General features: G+C 36.9%; 1 protein-coding gene across 2 annotated transcripts in view; it reads left to right on the forward strand.

Annotated features, from left to right (window-relative positions):
• Positions 1-18,005, forward strand: part of Ntng1 (netrin G1) — a 354,515-nt gene that overhangs the window by 280,523 nt on the left and 55,987 nt on the right. Inside the window, exons 6-7 of one of the 2 annotated variants that reach the window (XM_052179408.1) lie at positions 392-492; positions 14,827-14,998. The exons of the other annotated variant lie outside the window; for it this stretch is intronic. Of the exons in view, the coding sequence (XP_052035368.1) occupies positions 392-492; positions 14,827-14,998 (273 nt within the window). The remainder of the gene's footprint in view (positions 1-391; positions 493-14,826; positions 14,999-18,005) is intronic. 2 annotated transcript variants of the gene reach the window in all.

Raw genomic sequence — 18,005 nt, forward strand, 5'->3', positions numbered from 1 at the left:
AATAGAAGACAGTACATAAAGAAAAAAACTGGATTTATTGACTCCTACCAAGACTCTTCTATGTAGTTAAGAAACCCCTTGATTCCTGAATTGACCCATTTCTGTGCAGAGAACCACAGACTTTGGAAAAATAGACATTATTTTGCAGGCACTTCAATGTGCTGTCAGCACAGTTTATAAGCATGGCCACGGAGGAAAAAGGACCCCGAACCCTTATCCCATCAAAGCATGTGTTTCCTCTACAATGGAACAGTTCTCCGATGTACTGACTGGAGAGGAAGAATATAAATGTTGATTACTATAGAACACAAAGCAGTATGTGATGTATGCAAATTATGAACAATGCTTACACACACTGTATGAGAATAAACCAATCATTTTACCCGTTGAGTTGCTTACAGCAAAGTACAGTTAACTGTGTCATCCCAAAAAAAGAGTTCCTACTATGACATTAAACACATTTCTCCTAAAAGCTTAATGGTGGAGGGTTTCTCAGAAGTAGACTGGTATCTGTGAAGACTGCAAGATTGTCTCTGCAGGGATTTCTCCTGAAGAGCTTTGGGATCTTCTATAGACTCTTGCTAGGGTCTATAGCAATAGCAATATTTCGAGATTTCCCAAGAACACTAACAGTGATTATACCAATACAAAAAAGACCATGTTGTTATTTCCATTCAATTTTCACTCCATGTTCCGTTAGACAAGTGATTAATGAAGTTTCACCAGCATCTTTCCCGGGCAAGCTTCTATCATGGTGGGTTTTTAAAAACCAAAATATTATATTAACACTAGTGCAATTAATATATTTGAAGAACAACTCTTCCACCTTCATCTTAAACATGAAACAAAGGTGAAATTCCAGATAATATCTAGTTTACAACTCCTGTCTTAAAACTTTCCTATTAAGAAATTGCCTCCTGGTTATTTAAAACACCACAATGTGATAGTATGTCATGAAGGGTATAGAAAAAAAATAAGTTTTCTCCTTGATGGGAAAAGATAGTTTACCCAGTCCTTAAACTGTTCACAAACTCAAACCCATAATGGGATATTCTCTTCAAAATTTGCTTATATAAATCAAAAGTCTCTGCTTCAAGATTGCTTTTCAGCTTGATTTACTATGCTGTAGGGACTAGATGGTCAGTTTTAGTAATTCTACGATGGTTCTTTTGAATTTACAGTACAGAAACAGTTCTTGGTACACAAAGAAGAAAATAAATGTTCTTTCAGATTCTCATCTTTATAATGTGAATCTCAATTTTTCTAATTCATAAAAATGGATGTAAAGTGTTACAAATAGATTGTCTCATAATTTTTCACAAGGATTTTTTAAAACAAAAATCTAGCAAACCTACCTATTTGTATTATATGCTAAGCAACTGTGTTTCCAAACAGAAACCTGGAAATTACCATTCCTGTATTGTAAAACGTCAAAATCTAATATTTATCATATTTTGAAAGATTATTTGTTTCATTATGAACAGTAGAGTTTATCTATACAGTTTCAAACAAGAGTATTCCATAGAGCAAACTATATCTTAATGAGCTTTATACAGCTCAGAATAACTTGTTTGAGAAAAAATTAAGACTGAAAAAAAATAAAGGAGCACATTCTTCTCCCTACTTTGATAACTATTCTAAAATAATATTTTTATTATATTATTTGATCTCTGTTGCCACAGTAACCATAATAGAAAAGACCTAATGGCTACTGGATACTCACTGCCACACAGTTTCCATAACAATAAATATCATATTTTCTACTTTACCAATGAGAACACTTGGGCTTAGAGAAGTTAAGAATTTGTAAAGTTAGAATGTGAGTTCTGGTCTGAGCTCTGTTTATGTGTACCATATTTTAAATAAATTTCCACTGAATAGTTAAATTCTAGGCTCTTAGTAAATAAACTTTGATTTTAAAATAAGAGGATATTACAGATATTAATATATTACTTATTTTAAGAGCACATTTGTGGCATGTATATAATGAGCTCTTTATCATGTATATAGGCAGTCTATGAAGTCCAGTTAAGGAAATGGCAAGACACATATGGGCCTGTATCATAGAAAACCATTCCTGAGTGTTTGACCACCCATGGGTGAGGATCCCTCCCCAGCAGTGCCATTTCAGCTCTGTTTCAAGAGTAACTGGGGTAGTAAAAAGGCCCACAACCAAAGCATGGAACCAACAAGGATTTTCTCTCACCGAGAGAACTCAAAGGGCAAATGTGCCATCCCAATAGGCTTTGCCCCCCATAACTTCAGTGTGATCTTGTTAAGCCAGGAGGAAACTGCCTTTGTGATAGAACTTGTCAGCTGAAAGAAATCATGAAGATCACTTCTCCAGTGTCTTTGTCTTAAGCATAAGGAAACTGGAGTTAGGAGACGTTAACAGCCAAACAGCTCCTAAGTGGTACAGCTGAGACCAGATTCCTCATGTTATGACTCTCAGGGCCATTTGCCTCGGAATGAAACACCACTCTGAGACTAAGAGATTCTCCGAGCTGATTGGGAAATAAAATGAAATCAATAAATTTGCAGCAGTTTCTCCAATACTTTACAAGTTCTTGTGATGTAGTGTAAGATTGCCTATCTCCACTGTTTATCTACTTGTAAAAAAGTAGCTCAGTGGCTAAGAAGTCTCAGAGGCTTCATTATATTTGGATATGATAAGATAGAGCATATTTCAATTATACTATCTATATACTTTCCAGTGTACCTAATTTACTTCAGGGAATTAAATATCTGCTTGTATTTATTGATAATTAACTCAGTGACAGAATCTTAAGAGAAGAAAAAGAATGAGAGAATAATATAATATTTTTTATTGTTTTCTAAGTTGGTCTTACTTTTTAAATTTAAGGTGAGATAGCAAGTTTTTAAATACCGCATGCTTGGTCAAATATCTAAGCATATATGGACAGACAGTAGCCAGATATGAGGGTTTGGAAGCCACAGATAGTAATACTCATTTCTCAGATATTTTCACTCCCTAAAAAAAACACATAGCATATAATATTTGCCCCACTGGAAAATTAGACAAGGAATTATACATTGTTCAGGAATGTTAGCAACAACCCTACATAACAAAAACTTCCAGGAAAGAAAAATCTAATTCTATTCTCAAGCAAAAGCAAGGGGTTCCTTTGCCCAAGAAACTAACTTAGTGACACAAAATGGAGAGAGATACTCTGTGTGGGGACACATAATGACTACTGTCTACCTAGAGAATCTCACACAGGACAGCTAAATAGTCTACACTCTTAAAGTTCAAAACAGGTCAATAAACTACTACCCCAAATTCCCAGGGGAGAAAATCCCCTAAAAACTAGAAAAAGAACTACCCTAAAATATCATCAGTAGACATTTAACATATTGGAATAGGGAATAAAGTTTCATTCATGAAGTTAATTTAAAATTCATTTATAAACTATTATAAAATAGATTAAATTTCTTTCATTCTTTAAGAAAGACTTCCACTTCACAGCCTGTGTCTGGCCTGGAACTGATTATGCAGACCAGGCTGGGATTTAACTTGTGAGAATTTCCCTGTCTTCACCTCCCAGGTGCTCAGAAAGTTGTTTAAAATTCTTAATTAAGTTTATTAACAGAATAATGAATAAGAAAGTTGTGTTTGTTTCATCAAAACAAAGTCATTAAACACTTAACATTACAATTATGAACCCTACCCCAACTTACGACATTTACTTGTCTCTCACTAAGCTAATACTATCTTAATTTGGTACTAACAATACAAGTAATTAGAATCAAGATAATTAATTAAAATATTTAAAGTAAAAAAATTTTGGCATGATTCTCTCAAAGTGTAAATGTGCAGCTTCCCAAAGCTGATCATCAGAAACCGATTAGATTTAGTCCACCAATTGATTACCTAGACATTGTCAAAATGGTGTGAGGAGAATGAGCATCCTATGAACCACCCATGTATCTGGCCTGTATGTAGTCAAGTATTTGTTTATTTGACAATGCCCAGATCCATATGCAGAAAAACATGACTTTTTCAACTAATTTAATTTTAATAGATATAGAAATATTAATGTTTTTCTTTGCTTCTGCATCTCCATGTATGAAAGCAGAGGAGAGCTGGGTGGTAGCACCTATGGATTAGTGAGATTAGCTTTCCAAACAAGTCATTCAGAGTAATATGAGAGTTCCATGTCTTCCAAGAACTGTATTGGCTATAATCTAAGGATGGAGGAAACAATCTGATAACACCTGTTTACAGTCCCTCAGCCATTTAGTATCAATTTCTCAATTATCAGATACTTACTGAAGGTCCCTCAAAGGTTTTGTTGGTCTTTGAAGAAATTCAATCTAATCAGCGTGACAAAAAGTCGACCTATGAAATTTTAACTAGCAATATTAAAACTCAGGCCCGTCCACATTGCCAATGAGAGTCAGAGGTGCCTACAGTAATGCACCTAGGCAGGAGAGAGTCCCAACTGCACTAAGGACTGAGTGATCACAAAGAATGGCACACAAGATGGGTGTTTCTGAGCTGTTTTAATGAATGAGATTCAAATAATGAAATAGTTGCTTTACTAGCTATGGTCTTTGATTAATTAAATTTAATCAATTTAATAAAACTACCAGATTCAGAACATCAGGTCTTAAACATGAAGGGCTTCTTGTCTTCTGTAGTATTTTGGGGTTTGTAGCTGATGGACTTAAAACAGAATTAATAGCATTAAATAAAATTTGATTACTTCTGGTTTACATCAAGTAACTTTAGAAATTCATTTTGAGGCAAAACAGTCAAGAAAATATATACATACATACATACAAGGCCAGAGATGAGATTGGAAGACCTTTGGGCTACTCCTTAGCAAGAATCACCAATAATCCCTCTTTCCTTCTCTGAAAAAATTGCATGCATAAAAATAGGAAATAGATCCACTTCCTGTCAGAGATAATAGCTCACACTTAAAACATACCATAGAGGATTCTCATGAAAGACTAATGCAACCAGTTCATATCTGTAAATATAAATTGAGTAGAATAAAAACTTCAAGTGAGAAATTATTTCTTTAGTGTTATCTTCAAGCCTCAGGCACCAGCTTTTGGATTGTTGAAGTTTCTATTTGGTTATTTGTGTAAGAGCACTCTACTTATTTCCAAAGTAAAGGCAAAGCTTCGTTAAAGAAGTTGCTATACAAATAATGTCCATTCAATGTTCTGGGAGTCACCAGTTGCTTGCTCTTGTTCAGTGTGGAAATCATGTTTTGTTTAAGTGCATCACAACCAAGTTAAAAAGAACAAGGTATGTGGTTCATGTCTTTGTCCATATATATATTTTTGTTGTTGTTGTTTAGACCAAATGACATCCTAGCTGAAAATAACACTCCCTGATTTCTCCTGACGCATGCAGCTCCTCCAAAGTTTAATAGGATATGGCCGAATATTTCTTCCCTTGAGGTTTCTAACCCAAAACAAGGTAGGAGCATCTAAAATTCCTACTGATATAAAAATCCCATGTTTGGGGGGAAAATCCTATATACCATCTTAACCCGAACTAGAACTTTACCATGGATGCTTTGTCTTTGAATGAATCATAACTTGAATCTTTATTTTTTCTAATATGAATATAGTCCCAGAAATACCGGAGTTAAGAAAAGACTCAGGGGAAAATCAGATGGAACAGGATTTATAAGTCTCGAACAATTTTACTTTTATGGAGTCCCAAGAAAAACCTAGAGTTTAGTTGTCAACATGACATGGATATAAATCTTAAAAACCTAGGGACATTGCAAACTCCTTCCTTCCCTTTGGCTCTTAAGTAAACTCACTGGCAGTCTGCATCTCTGAGGATCAAGATGAATCTCCCAGAGTGTCTGTTTACTATCGCTCCCTATTGACTTGCAAAACTCTCTCTCTGTCTCTCTCTCTCTCTCTCTCTCTCTCCCTCCCTCTCTCCCTCTCTCTCCCTCCCTTCCTCCCTCTTCCTCTCTCTCTCTCTCTCTCTCTGTCTCTCTCTCTCTGTCTCTCTGTCTCTGTCTCTCTGTCTCTGTCTCTCTCTCTGTCTCTCTCTCTCTCTCTCTCTCTCTCTCTCTCTCTCTCTCTCTCCCTGCCCTCCCTCCTTTCCCTCTCTGCTTCTGCCTTTGCCTCTCTTTCCTTTCTCCTCATATCTATGTTGATGCATGTATACACATTCTAAAAAAATTCTCTTGTTGGGATTATCCCTCCATACCATTTTCCAAGGAACATTCATGTTTACCACCTTAGATAAAAATACCTGGTCTGTTCCCAGAACAATAATTAATTTATGGCATCTGTTGTCTGAAGGAAGGAAGGAAGGAAGGAAGGAAGGAGGGAAGGAAGGAAGGAAGGAAGGAAGGAAGGAAGGAAGGAAGGAAGGAAGGAAGGAAGGAAGAAAGGAAGGGAGGAAGGAAGGAAGGAACTAGAAGCAGAAGGAAAGAGGAGTGGAAACTGACAGTAGGATTACATAGAAAGAAATAGAATTATTAAAATGGATCATAAACTTCTAAAGCTGCAAGGTAATGTTAGATTCACACTGACACCTTGCCTATAGGTACATGTGTTTGTAAATAAATAGGAGCTTATCTCAATAGAAAGCAGTGTTCTTTTGCCTTCTTTCTCCAAAAATAAAACATTCATCACTAACTTCTGCCTTCCTTAGTTATAGACAGGATATTCCTTTTGAACTCTAATGAATACAGATGGAGGAGGAAATGAGCAAAAGGAGGAACCAGGAAATAGCTACTAAGCAAAACAAAATACATTAGCAATTTGTTGAGGAGTCAAATTGGAAGGGCTGCATTTTCAGTCCACTATCGGAGTGATGAAATCGAGACTGTCCTAGATACATACATTACTAGCAAATAGAATTACCTTAATCATTTGCTCTAAATGAATTTTTCCAAGTTTCTGAGCACATACATGGAAGAAGAAATACAGTTCAAACTTATTCCTGCTAATACAATTCCCCGAGGAATGGAGGGGCGAGATTTAAGGTTTTATTCCTTGACAAGTTCACTGAGAGCATCTTTGAATGGCACACAGTATTTCCCAGTGAACTCAGTGCTACGACAAACATACAAGAAAAGACCTCAGGCTTAATACTTCTCCACAGTGAGTTTTGAGCTGAATAAGATTATGCTTTGTTCAAATCATGAAATGGATCCATTTGATTATTTTGCTGATTTTTGGTGTCATGGGACAGAAGCTTTCAGAAATGGCATTAGAGAAGGCCAATTGTACAATTTCTTTAGGATGTGGTTAAGGAGCTCAAATTAAGCTACTTAAAAATGTAACACAGCTGGATTAAGTGCTTAAACTCGCAACACTAGTGCCAGGTAAACTGTCTAGCAGAGGCCAGTTCTGTGAAACCATAATTTATCATTTGCCAACATCAGCAAAGAGCCCCAGACCTTATTCTGTTTTGCGGATTTGCACAAGAAACTCATCACGAATCAGTGGAAAAGAAACAGCAGACTAGTTCAGAAAGACAATCCTGTCATTAACAAAGGACAGCACCACTGAGGCAATACACACTGAGACAAGAAACACGTTGACGCTGAGGTCAAATACTGCTGAATGGTTGACCATACGATTGTGTTCGGGGATTTCTGGTAGGTTCGGCAACAACAACAAATGGTCTAAGCTGGCTCATACATAGACACATTTGTGGTAACACAGAAGGGGGGACATGGTAAACTGAGGCACTGATATTGTTTATTACCTCAACATTCCAACAGTTACTTGGGAAGCAGAATGACCAGGGATCCGAGCACCCATACTGTCATGAAGATAAGCTTTGTTCACGAGACTCCTGATATAAATGTTATTTCTTCAAACCTCTAAAAACAAAAGCTTTATTACTAATGACAGTGTTGAAACATTTCCAACCAAATAGGAACCTTCCTTTGTAATTGCAACAGATTTCTGGAAAAAAAATAAATAAGAACAGTCTCTTCATCTAGGGCTCCACAGAGTGGGTTGGTAATAAGATATTAATTATAGTTTGAACGTTTCACTGTTGTCTCTAATTTGCTGTTCATTTTTTTAAACCTATGCAGTTGCTCCCAAATTAGCTTTGTCAACAGTTTCTTCTGTTCAAGTTGCAAACCACAAGCGAGGTAGGAATTCTTGGATTCATACAGTGATCCCATGGTGTTATGTGTTGTGAGACATTGCACTGTATGAATCTGGAATATCTGTGAAGTGTACCCATCAGCTTCTCAGTGAGGCATGTTGACTGATACCCAGCTAATGCATCAACAAGTACTGAGAATGTTACATATATAAAAAGTGGCTTCACTCACAAGCTCACCTCCAATTAAAGATGCCTCAAGATTTGTTTTCTGAAAAAACTAATGTTTGGGAAGGAATTATGACAGTTAAGGTTCTTGGATAGACCATGGTTTGAGAGCTCTAACACACATTCTCCTTTTATTGAAAATAAGAAAATGCACTGGCAGTGGGTCTCAAGGATGTTTTTAGTGATGCCCAAAAGGCAGGCTCCCAATATGGTTCCCATTTCACCGTGTGACTAAGGAAATATATTAGAGTTTGTGATTCCAAACATGGTTTTGAACAAATGTGGGAAATATTCATGAAGAGTTCTGGATTAAGTACTGGATTAAGTTCTGGATTAAGCCACATTCTAAAGTAATAGTCTGGTCACTGCCTTTAAATTAAAATGGGCAGCCGCTCATCTGTGACTCAAGATTGGTCTACTCCAGCCAGCATCTGTCATTCACAGAATGAAGATTTTTCAGGAAACATGAAGACCCTGTTTTTATTTCTTCACCAATTTTCCTTAAATGTCCTCTGTAGCAGGTGTGTCTTGTTTTCCACTCTCCACTGTTGGGCATATGTCTTCCTCCTTGTTTCTTATTTTATTTTCCATGAAACACCTCTTGATAAAATCTGAACTTGGTTTGATTTTCATGGAGAAATACCAGAAGAGCTTTCTTCTTGCTTAATAAATTTAGCTGTTTTCGAGATTGCAGCCCAAGCTGAATTTATATTTGAAGCATATAGAGTAAAGGAGAAAGTTGGTGACAAGATGGGAAAGGGGAAAATTATCACATTTAAACTATGTCCTGATGCATTATGGTGTATTTTGAATCAAGGAATATTGAGAATGCCCTTTGGAGGCAATTTCATCTGGGCTGGGAATTTGAGAGAATAAATACAAATAAACCTGCAGTAGGTTCCAAGGGTTAGAAGTTGATCTGGACTCATGATCTATACCACAGCAGTCATGATAACTATGGTAACAAGCTTCCCCATCCATAATAAGCAATGATGTTGACCTGAACAAAAGAGATGGGGAGAACAGAGATCAGAGAACTGATGCCCTTTTATTCGCTCATATGCCCAATATACCAAAGGCCTCTTGTCATGAATCCAACCCTGTGACTTCTAGTTTCTTCAGTCAGAGCACTAATTAGTTGCAGACACATTTCAGAAGCAGGTAGAAGCCAGCTAATAGAGGAGACTTATTTAAAATGTACAGAAGATGCTCAGAACCTGCAGAAGGATGCAGAACAGGGTAGAGTGAAGAAAAAAATGAGAGAAAATTCTACAGATTCTTCATCTCTGCCATGGGAAAACTTCTCAGGGGAAGCATCAGACTGTTAATTCAATGAAGGAAAAGGAATTCTCACAATTTTTATTATTTTGTCTCCTTTCTAAAGTGGCTTTTCCAAACCCTTCTGTGTAAATGAATGAAATGAATTTTCAACAGCTTTGGATTTGAGTAGGCTTTCTCTGTTTGAGAAAATGATTTGTGACAACTAGAATGTTTGTTGTTGTCATTACTATAATCACATGGGTGATGTAATAATATAATATCAAACAAAAGGAGTGAAATAAGAAAAAAAGTCATAGAATGGAAAAGAAATGTTCTCTTTTTCCTGATATTATTTTTCTTCAGTTCTGTTTGTCTCCAACCTTTGGCTCTCCTGTGATTCCCATCTGCTAAGGTCTTCCACAGCCAGTTTCAGTCAGAAGAAATCTTATGAAAAACCTGAGAGGGCCGTGGGCCTTGGTTGCCATGGAAAGCCAATTAATGAATCAAATAAAGAGCCAACTATGAGCTCTTTCCCTCTTTAAAGCCTCTAGCTTGCCTTTGTCTGAACTGGTCACTAATAAGTACCTCATTATCATAAGTACCTCACATGACAGAATATATATATACATATATATTAGGTATATTATAGATCTAGGCATAGTTATATAAGTAAATGTCTTCGGAGTAGAACACTAGTCCATGGCTGAAATCATCTGAAAGCATATCGGATTATTGCATATTGGGGTTTTCTACTGTTTCTAAGGCTGATGACACTTGTGCATTTCCTTCAGTGCACAGGACAGCCCAACCCAGCAAAGTATCTGACTCTACGTGTCATTCACACTTGTGCATGACTGGACCTCTTTCACTTTACCTCCTCACATAAGGTGCCTGGTACATGAGAATCTTGATAAATTTGTTGCCTGAGCTCGCTCTGTCACACCATGTATACGTGAATGTGTGCTTTAGAGACTTCATCTCTCTTGACTGATGCAGTACCACATGCCTGTTATGTTATATATTACAATGTGACTTGAAATTTAAAAATATAAAGATACAGCAATGTGCAGAAAGCTACTTTTTTTTTCTTCCTAAACTGGTTTGTACACAGATGCATTCCCTCAGCTAATATAATCACTAACTCGGTTATATCTTATTGTGCAGTGCTGTTTTTCTAAACTGTATAATGTATTGGACATAGTTGGACTCTCTTGGGATTTGAGTGGTAGAAGAATAAATTTATATCTCTCTTTCCTCTGTGTTTTCCCCTGTCTCCTGTGGGAGAGTACTTTAGGGTCATTATTCATTCATTTATAGAATTTCTTAGTGATTAGCATGTGTCAGGAAATGCTTTAAGTTCTGTGGTTATAGTTTCAAGCAAAGCAGATATAGTCTATATGGATGTATTTATACTGAATAGATAGCAAGACCTTTTTAAAATGCAATTTTCAGATATTATATATGCTAATAAAACATTACAATGAATTCAAATATTGGAAGATTAGTGTGTTTAAGTGGCAGTGTTATTATTTCAGATGAAGTACTAAGAGAATTTTCTTTGGCCTGGACTTGTCTCACAAAGTTCTGGAAAAGGGAAGTACTTAGCAGTTTTTGAGGAGATAACAGGAGAGGAATACATCCAACCTATCTAAGGGACAATATAGTTGTGGAAATGTGCTTGGTGTGTTTGAAGAGCAGTAAGGAGCGGTCCTGAAACAAGCGAAGAGTGGAAAAAGTCAGGAAGAATCCAAGGGTATCGTAAACTAAAGTCAGAAGCAGTGAACTTTCTAAATGTGAATGAGATGGGATGCTATTAGGCTGGTGAGGTGTGAGGCATCCTGGCCTAACCAGAGTTTCTATTGGGTCATTCTCACTCCCGGGAAATGCAGCTTAGAGATGATGACCGTAATGTCAGTGAAGGGTGATGTTATTTGTGGGTAAGGATGAGATGCTGGAGATGGTGAGAAACTGCCTTTGCCACAGATATAAAAGCACAGCCGGATGGATTGATTCATTGGTTGATTGTAGGCAGAGAAAAGAAGGGATACCAAGGATAACCCTGGCATTGCACCATAAGCACTGGGACAGGTGGACTTGGTATTTCTGAAGATGCGGCCACTGGTTGAGCAGCAGGGTTAGGGAGGGACCCCAGCATGTCAGTTTCAAACACTTTGACGTTAAGATGTCATTTAAATATATGATCGGAGACAGTGCGAAGGGTGCCGAGTGTAAGGCATGCAAGAACGGAGTCTCACCAAGTAGGGTGCTGGTTCAGGTTGGAAAATAGTATTTTGGAGTGTTCTACATAGAGATGTTCTTAAAGTCTACATTTACATCATTTTTAAACTATCTAGGGGGCATCTAAACTATCTAGGGGGCATCTAAACTATCTAGGGGGCATCTAAAAAGCATAAAAGCCCAAGGACTACACTCTGAGACATGTAAAGTGTGAATACAGAATGAAAATGTATAACGTCAATAGCAATTAATATGGAGGGAGGAAATCCAACATCTAGGGTTATACTGTGACTCTTTAGGGAAGGACTCACAGGTAACCCAGAGAACGCAACTGTAGTTAATGAGCACACACTTCAAGTGAGACTTGTTTCAAAGTAGTTGAAAAATATATTCCCGTCCATGTGTGGCTGCTAACATTTTAGCACGTGAGGTAGAGAATTGAGTTTAGTCATGAACAGTTTTCCCCAGAAGACTGAGTGGAAGTTAGAGGGTAGTGGAGAATACAGAAGGAAGTGAGGTTCTGAGAAGGTTCCGTAGATTCTAGGCAGAAAGGAAAAATGTGGTAGGCCGATAGTTAGTCTCATACCTTACGACTTTTGATGTGCAGTACAACTCAAACTGGATCATATCAGGGAGGATCATGCATGGGTCTCTCTATGCTTGAACAGAAAACTAGATGGTAAAGGATGGTAAATTAATAGCCTGAAACTAATTGGACAGTGTAATAATCATTTATGAATTATTGCTTTGTATAATTTTTATAAACTTTATTATAAAAGCACTTCCAAATACATTAAAACATTATACCAAAATTAACCACACCCAAATTCTCTATAAATTAATACATGGATATATAGTTATAATTGATATATATTTTATCTATATATTCCTCTAAAGCCTTCCAAATGAGTTTCAAATACTTTTTTAATTTTATAGTCTCAAATATATTATTGCCAGAGAAGACAGCTTTCCCAAGATCTCAGAAACATTCTAGAAAAAGTCTTTTAAAAAAATCCAGTTGTCATCAGCCAACTTCCTAGAACATCTTTGATTTTTCATATCCACTTATCTTTTTTTTCTTTTTTTTAAATATTTTTATTTTCTATATTCTTTGTTTACATTCCAAAAGATTCCCCCTTTCCCGGATCCCCCCTCCCCATATGTCCACTTATCTTTAGAAATACATTTACAATAGTATAAGTATAGTAGATTGTGATTTTTAAAATAACTATTATCAGTTCTCCTATCAAATTAATAATTTGATTTTCAAACAGGACCCAGGAATAGTTAGTGCCATCACAGAAATGAAGGTATTGTGGCTTGGGTTACTTGTTTTCCAAAGTAACTCACTTCAAGATCTGTAATTTGACTGCTGTTGGTAGTATTGTAATTGATGTGACACATCTTCATTTTATTTTAGTCCTTTCACTCTCACACTGAAGTTCCACAGCCTCTCTCTCTCAATCCTTCTCTTCCACCTGGTCCTTCCTGTTTTTATCTACAGCCCTTCTCTCTACACATCTGTATGACTAATCTCCAGAAAAGATCTTGTGGCTTTCAGATTCCTGCCTTGTTCTTGCTTCTCTTTCAAGCAACTAGATCCAACAAGTTGCTGACACTGTCCTGCCTCCCTTCTACTTATCCTCATCTTCCATGTCCTCCCCTTCTTGCCAAACATCAGGATCTTGACTTTGGCAGTAACCAGATCTCTGATTAATGAATCCACACTGTTCCAATAAGTTGAGACATAGTAAATATAACATATATATGGCATATTCATATGTGTATGTATATATGTATGTATATATCAGCTCTCCTTATTCTCTTTATTTATATACATAGTTTTGCTCTCATACGAAGATGTTACATTTCTTAAAAAAGATGAGTGTAAGCTAAAAAAAGGGGGGTAAATTAACACCTATAATAGTTCTGTTCCAATAAAATACTGAATGGAAGAAAGGATGAATAAATGAGTTCAGATAGTTACTTTGTTTGGCTTTGTTGCTGGGTAATATAAAACATTAATGAGATGAGTATTTGTAAACAAATACAGTTTGCAGAATCATAGTTCATTTTTCTTACAAATGTCAGCTAGGCAAATCCCCATATTTTAATTCCCACCAAACTGTCCCTCTGAATTTTTGAGTTATTAAATAGTTAGTTAAAGTCATTCCAATAAAGTCAGTTTTTTACCATTTCCTTTTGAAGGTTGAATTATATTAAAACACTTTCTTGTGTTGGGTGAGATGCAAGAGAGAAAAGCTAATGACTGTCCAACCTCTCCCGGCTCCATCCTCTTCCTGTCCCACCACTCATACAGCCTCCTGGGTTCTCTGGATTGTAAAGAGAAAAGGGAAAAAGGAATTTGGGGTACAGTAGGTCACTGAACCTTTAGTACCACACACAGTAAGAAACTTAGGAGAGGAACATTTTAAGTGTTTTTCCATAGGATCAATCACCCTATATCTTGTGTTTTCTCTAACACATGATCATGTATATTTGACTTAAAAGAGACAAAATCAAAACCTGTGTTATTGTCTTAATCCTTATGAACTTGCCATGATGTCTATAGAACTCTACCAACATCATAAGCTAAAAGAAAAACCAAAGAGCCACGGGAATCAGCAGATCCACACACCTGCTGCTGCTCATATGCGTCCCTTCCTCTTTTTAGAGCTGCAAAGATGGGGGGGAAATGGGAGAAACGATGCAAAGTCAGTGAAGTTTTTCATGTGCAAAATTAGACTTTTGCATCCGTTTAAACCGAGCCTTCCCAAATTTTTAAAAGGTGTGCACCTGCAAATGCTTCTGTTCATCTTGTCTGCCAAGAATTAACAATCTTCGGTAGTGTTTGTCCAACCTTTCTATCCTGCTTGAAACAGCCACCTGTTGTCACCATGTGTTATGTTGGTTCCCATATATGTAATGCCATGCCGCCATCTTTTCTCCATCCCCCATGTCACCCAAGCATGTAGCGTGCAATTTCTCTGCTGCTGTATACATTCCGTATACATTTCTGTTCTTCCTTGCAAGACTGTGAATGCTTCGGCCACTCCAATCGGTGCAGTTATATCGATCTGCTAAACACAGTCATTTGCGTGAGCTGTAAACACAACACTAGAGGGCAGCACTGTGAGTTATGCAGGCTGGGCTACTTCAGAAATGCTTCTGCACAGCTGGACGATGAGAATGTGTGCATAGGTCAGTTCCATTATGATTTCAGCTTTTGTTCTGTGCCTTTGGAGCTATGGGGAGCTGGTTAGGGTGAAGAAGCTGGTGATCTGCACGACAGCTGAGCCAGCATGAATATCCTCAATGGAGTAAATATCCTTGGTAGACTGAAAATGCGCTTGCATTTTGATAAAGCCATTCTTGGTTTGTGGTTGGTGGGCGGAACTTGGATCCTTATATGCTTATGTTAAAGATGGTGTCATGAGAAATCATATCTAGGAAATGAAGAATATTCGAATTTTTTCTCTGCTCTCTCTCTCTCTCTCTCTCTCTCTCTCTCTCTCTCTCTCTCTCTCTCCTTTTTGCCTTTTTATTTTTTGCATGAAATCTTAAAATCTGATAAATTTTTTATCTGATTTTATTCACCTCAAATTGTACATTCAACCTTTAAGATGATAATTAACTATATTAGGTAAAATACTTTGTGGTAGGGAGTCAGGTATAATTGATGATGATCTACAAATATTGGTATATTAAAAATGTTGCTATTAAGAATGAAAGCTACTAGTAAAGTTTGCCTACCTTTTCTCTCTGCAGCAATGAAATTCCATTTATTGGATTTTCCTATTGTTCCCAGAGGAAGAGTAATTTCTCAAAACTTCTCCAGGTTATAAATTCTGTTAGATCATAAGGTATATGAGCCATAGAAAATAGGATTGTGGGAAGAGAAATCCAAGAAGCCTCGCCCCTCCCCATGACTGATTAATCCCAGCTGAGAAGGATCAGGTGCTCCTTCCCTTTTGGAAAAGTTTCTTCTACTTTCTATATGAACAGCCTGACTCTAAGGAAGGAAGTCTGGAGCCAGTCATGCTGGGGCATACTTGTTATCAGTGCAAGCGGTGGATGAATGAAAAGAATCCGCAATTTGAGGCAGGCTTTGTATGCATAGTGGATGGAGAGAAGCCTGCCTTGCATGAGCCCCTATCTCATAACAGTGATGAGAGAGCCTGATAGAGAAACAATAAATGGAATTTCATTGTATAATTTACTTGTAAAAGTGTATATATTTGAAGTGTGATGCCTGTTACCATACCAGTAATTATACAGGCAGTTTTCCAGAAACAAAGTTCAGTAGGGTTGATAAGTTGGAAAATTAGAGCATAGTAGATGTAAAATGAGAAGTGATCTTTTTTATCAAAAATAAGAGGCAGTTTTTCATTTCAACTGTGAGTCTTGGATCCCCACTTTCTGCCTTCAGTGTGACAATCACAGACATTCTTGCCTACTATCATTGAATAGTTCTATGGTTATTTTGATTTTATTTGGACCAAGTATGCACAATACCATTTATGTCTACAATATTTTCTGTTTCTTTCAAAACGCTTCCTTATTTATTATTTGTGAATTAGTGGAGAGAGTACTGGAGTTAGATGCTGGAGAGCTGGGTTCAAGGCCCAATTTGCTATTCCCTAGCTATGTGCCTTAGGTAAGTCATTTAAACTTCCTGGTCATTTTTGTAAGCAAGTGGACAGGAAACACTGGTAAAGTATGTACTGATCTGCAATTAAAAAACAAAACAAAACAACTAATTCTCACTAACAAAACAGTAGGGTAAGTATTGTAATAATGAATTTTTCCTCTTTGGTATTTGGGGGGAAATAAAGACAGATTGACCCAACTTGTGTACTCTTAGCAAATAACACCCTGACTCCACAGACTGCACACTAACCACTCCTAACAACTCTAGCACAGCTAGCAAAGTTAAAGATGCCTAGACTTTACCTCAAGTATCCTTTTGCAGGACAGTAGCCATACTACTTCCATCTTATGAAAAGAAGCCCAATTACCTTCATAACACTTAGATTATGAAGACTTGAGGATATAATAGAACCAGAAAGCAGAAACAGAAAACAGACAGCACTGCTGTCTTAATTTTGAATGTAGAATGTATTCTGCTATATGCCACTTGTGAAAATATATAAATACCCTGCTATAAATACAGAAAGAACAGAAAAGATTAAATGAATAGAACCACTAGAACAAACTCTAACCCACTATACATATACACAGACATAAATAGACATAGACATACACATATGTATATTCACATATATATATATGAAATTAAAGTATTTCACATTTAAATACTTTAAATAAAGCAAAGCAAAAAGACCCTACAGGGAAGGATTGAATATTTAGTTTTAAATCCCTACCACAGCAAGAACTGAAGGAATTGAGTGGCTATTTGCTGAGCTCATTCTCATAGCGTTGGGCACTAATCTCAATCACTTTGAACTCAATCTACATCATCACTAAATTAAAAAAAAACTTATTCAAAAGATGCCTTGCAATTTTTTAATAATTGTCACTTAAATTTACCATCCAGCTTTGATGGACTAGCTCACATCTCTGATCTATCTGGATGTTTTGAAGTCACTTTATATTATAGCAAATATATAATGCAACTGGATAGTTTATATTGCCAGCGTGATTGCTGCTTTGTGACTACTGGTGAATGTATTGAATTTTCATACATATTCCAAGAAGACATACAGGCATGTCTTCTGACATACATGCCATTTCCCCATGATGATGCAACAGTTACATGAAAATGGCATCCTTGCTGGGTGGTGGTGGCGCACGCCTATAATCCCAGCACTCTGAGAGGCAAAGACAAGCAGGTTTCTGAGTTTGAGGTCTACAGAGTGAGTTCCAGGACAGCCAGGGCTACACAGAGAAACCCTGTCTCAAAAAAACCAAATCTAAAAAAAAAACCAAAAAAAAGAAAAAAAAAAGAAAAAAGAAAATGGCATTCTTTTATGCTTTTGCCTCCTACAAACCTGAGCATTATGCAAGAAACTAGAGGATGCATGGTTTCTGACCTTGAGTAATCACAGTTAATAATTCCCCTAATGAGCTTTGCATCAGAGAGAAACACAGGGCTCAGCAGTTGCTACTAAACATATCTGAAAGTTATGATGCATTATTTTTAATTCTCCTTGAAACCCACCATCAGGTAATGGAGGTTCCTTGCACA

The sequence above is a fragment of the Apodemus sylvaticus genome, chromosome 4 (genome assembly GCF_947179515.1).
Source record: "Apodemus sylvaticus chromosome 4, mApoSyl1.1, whole genome shotgun sequence".
NCBI lineage: Eukaryota > Metazoa > Chordata > Mammalia > Rodentia > Muridae > Apodemus > Apodemus sylvaticus.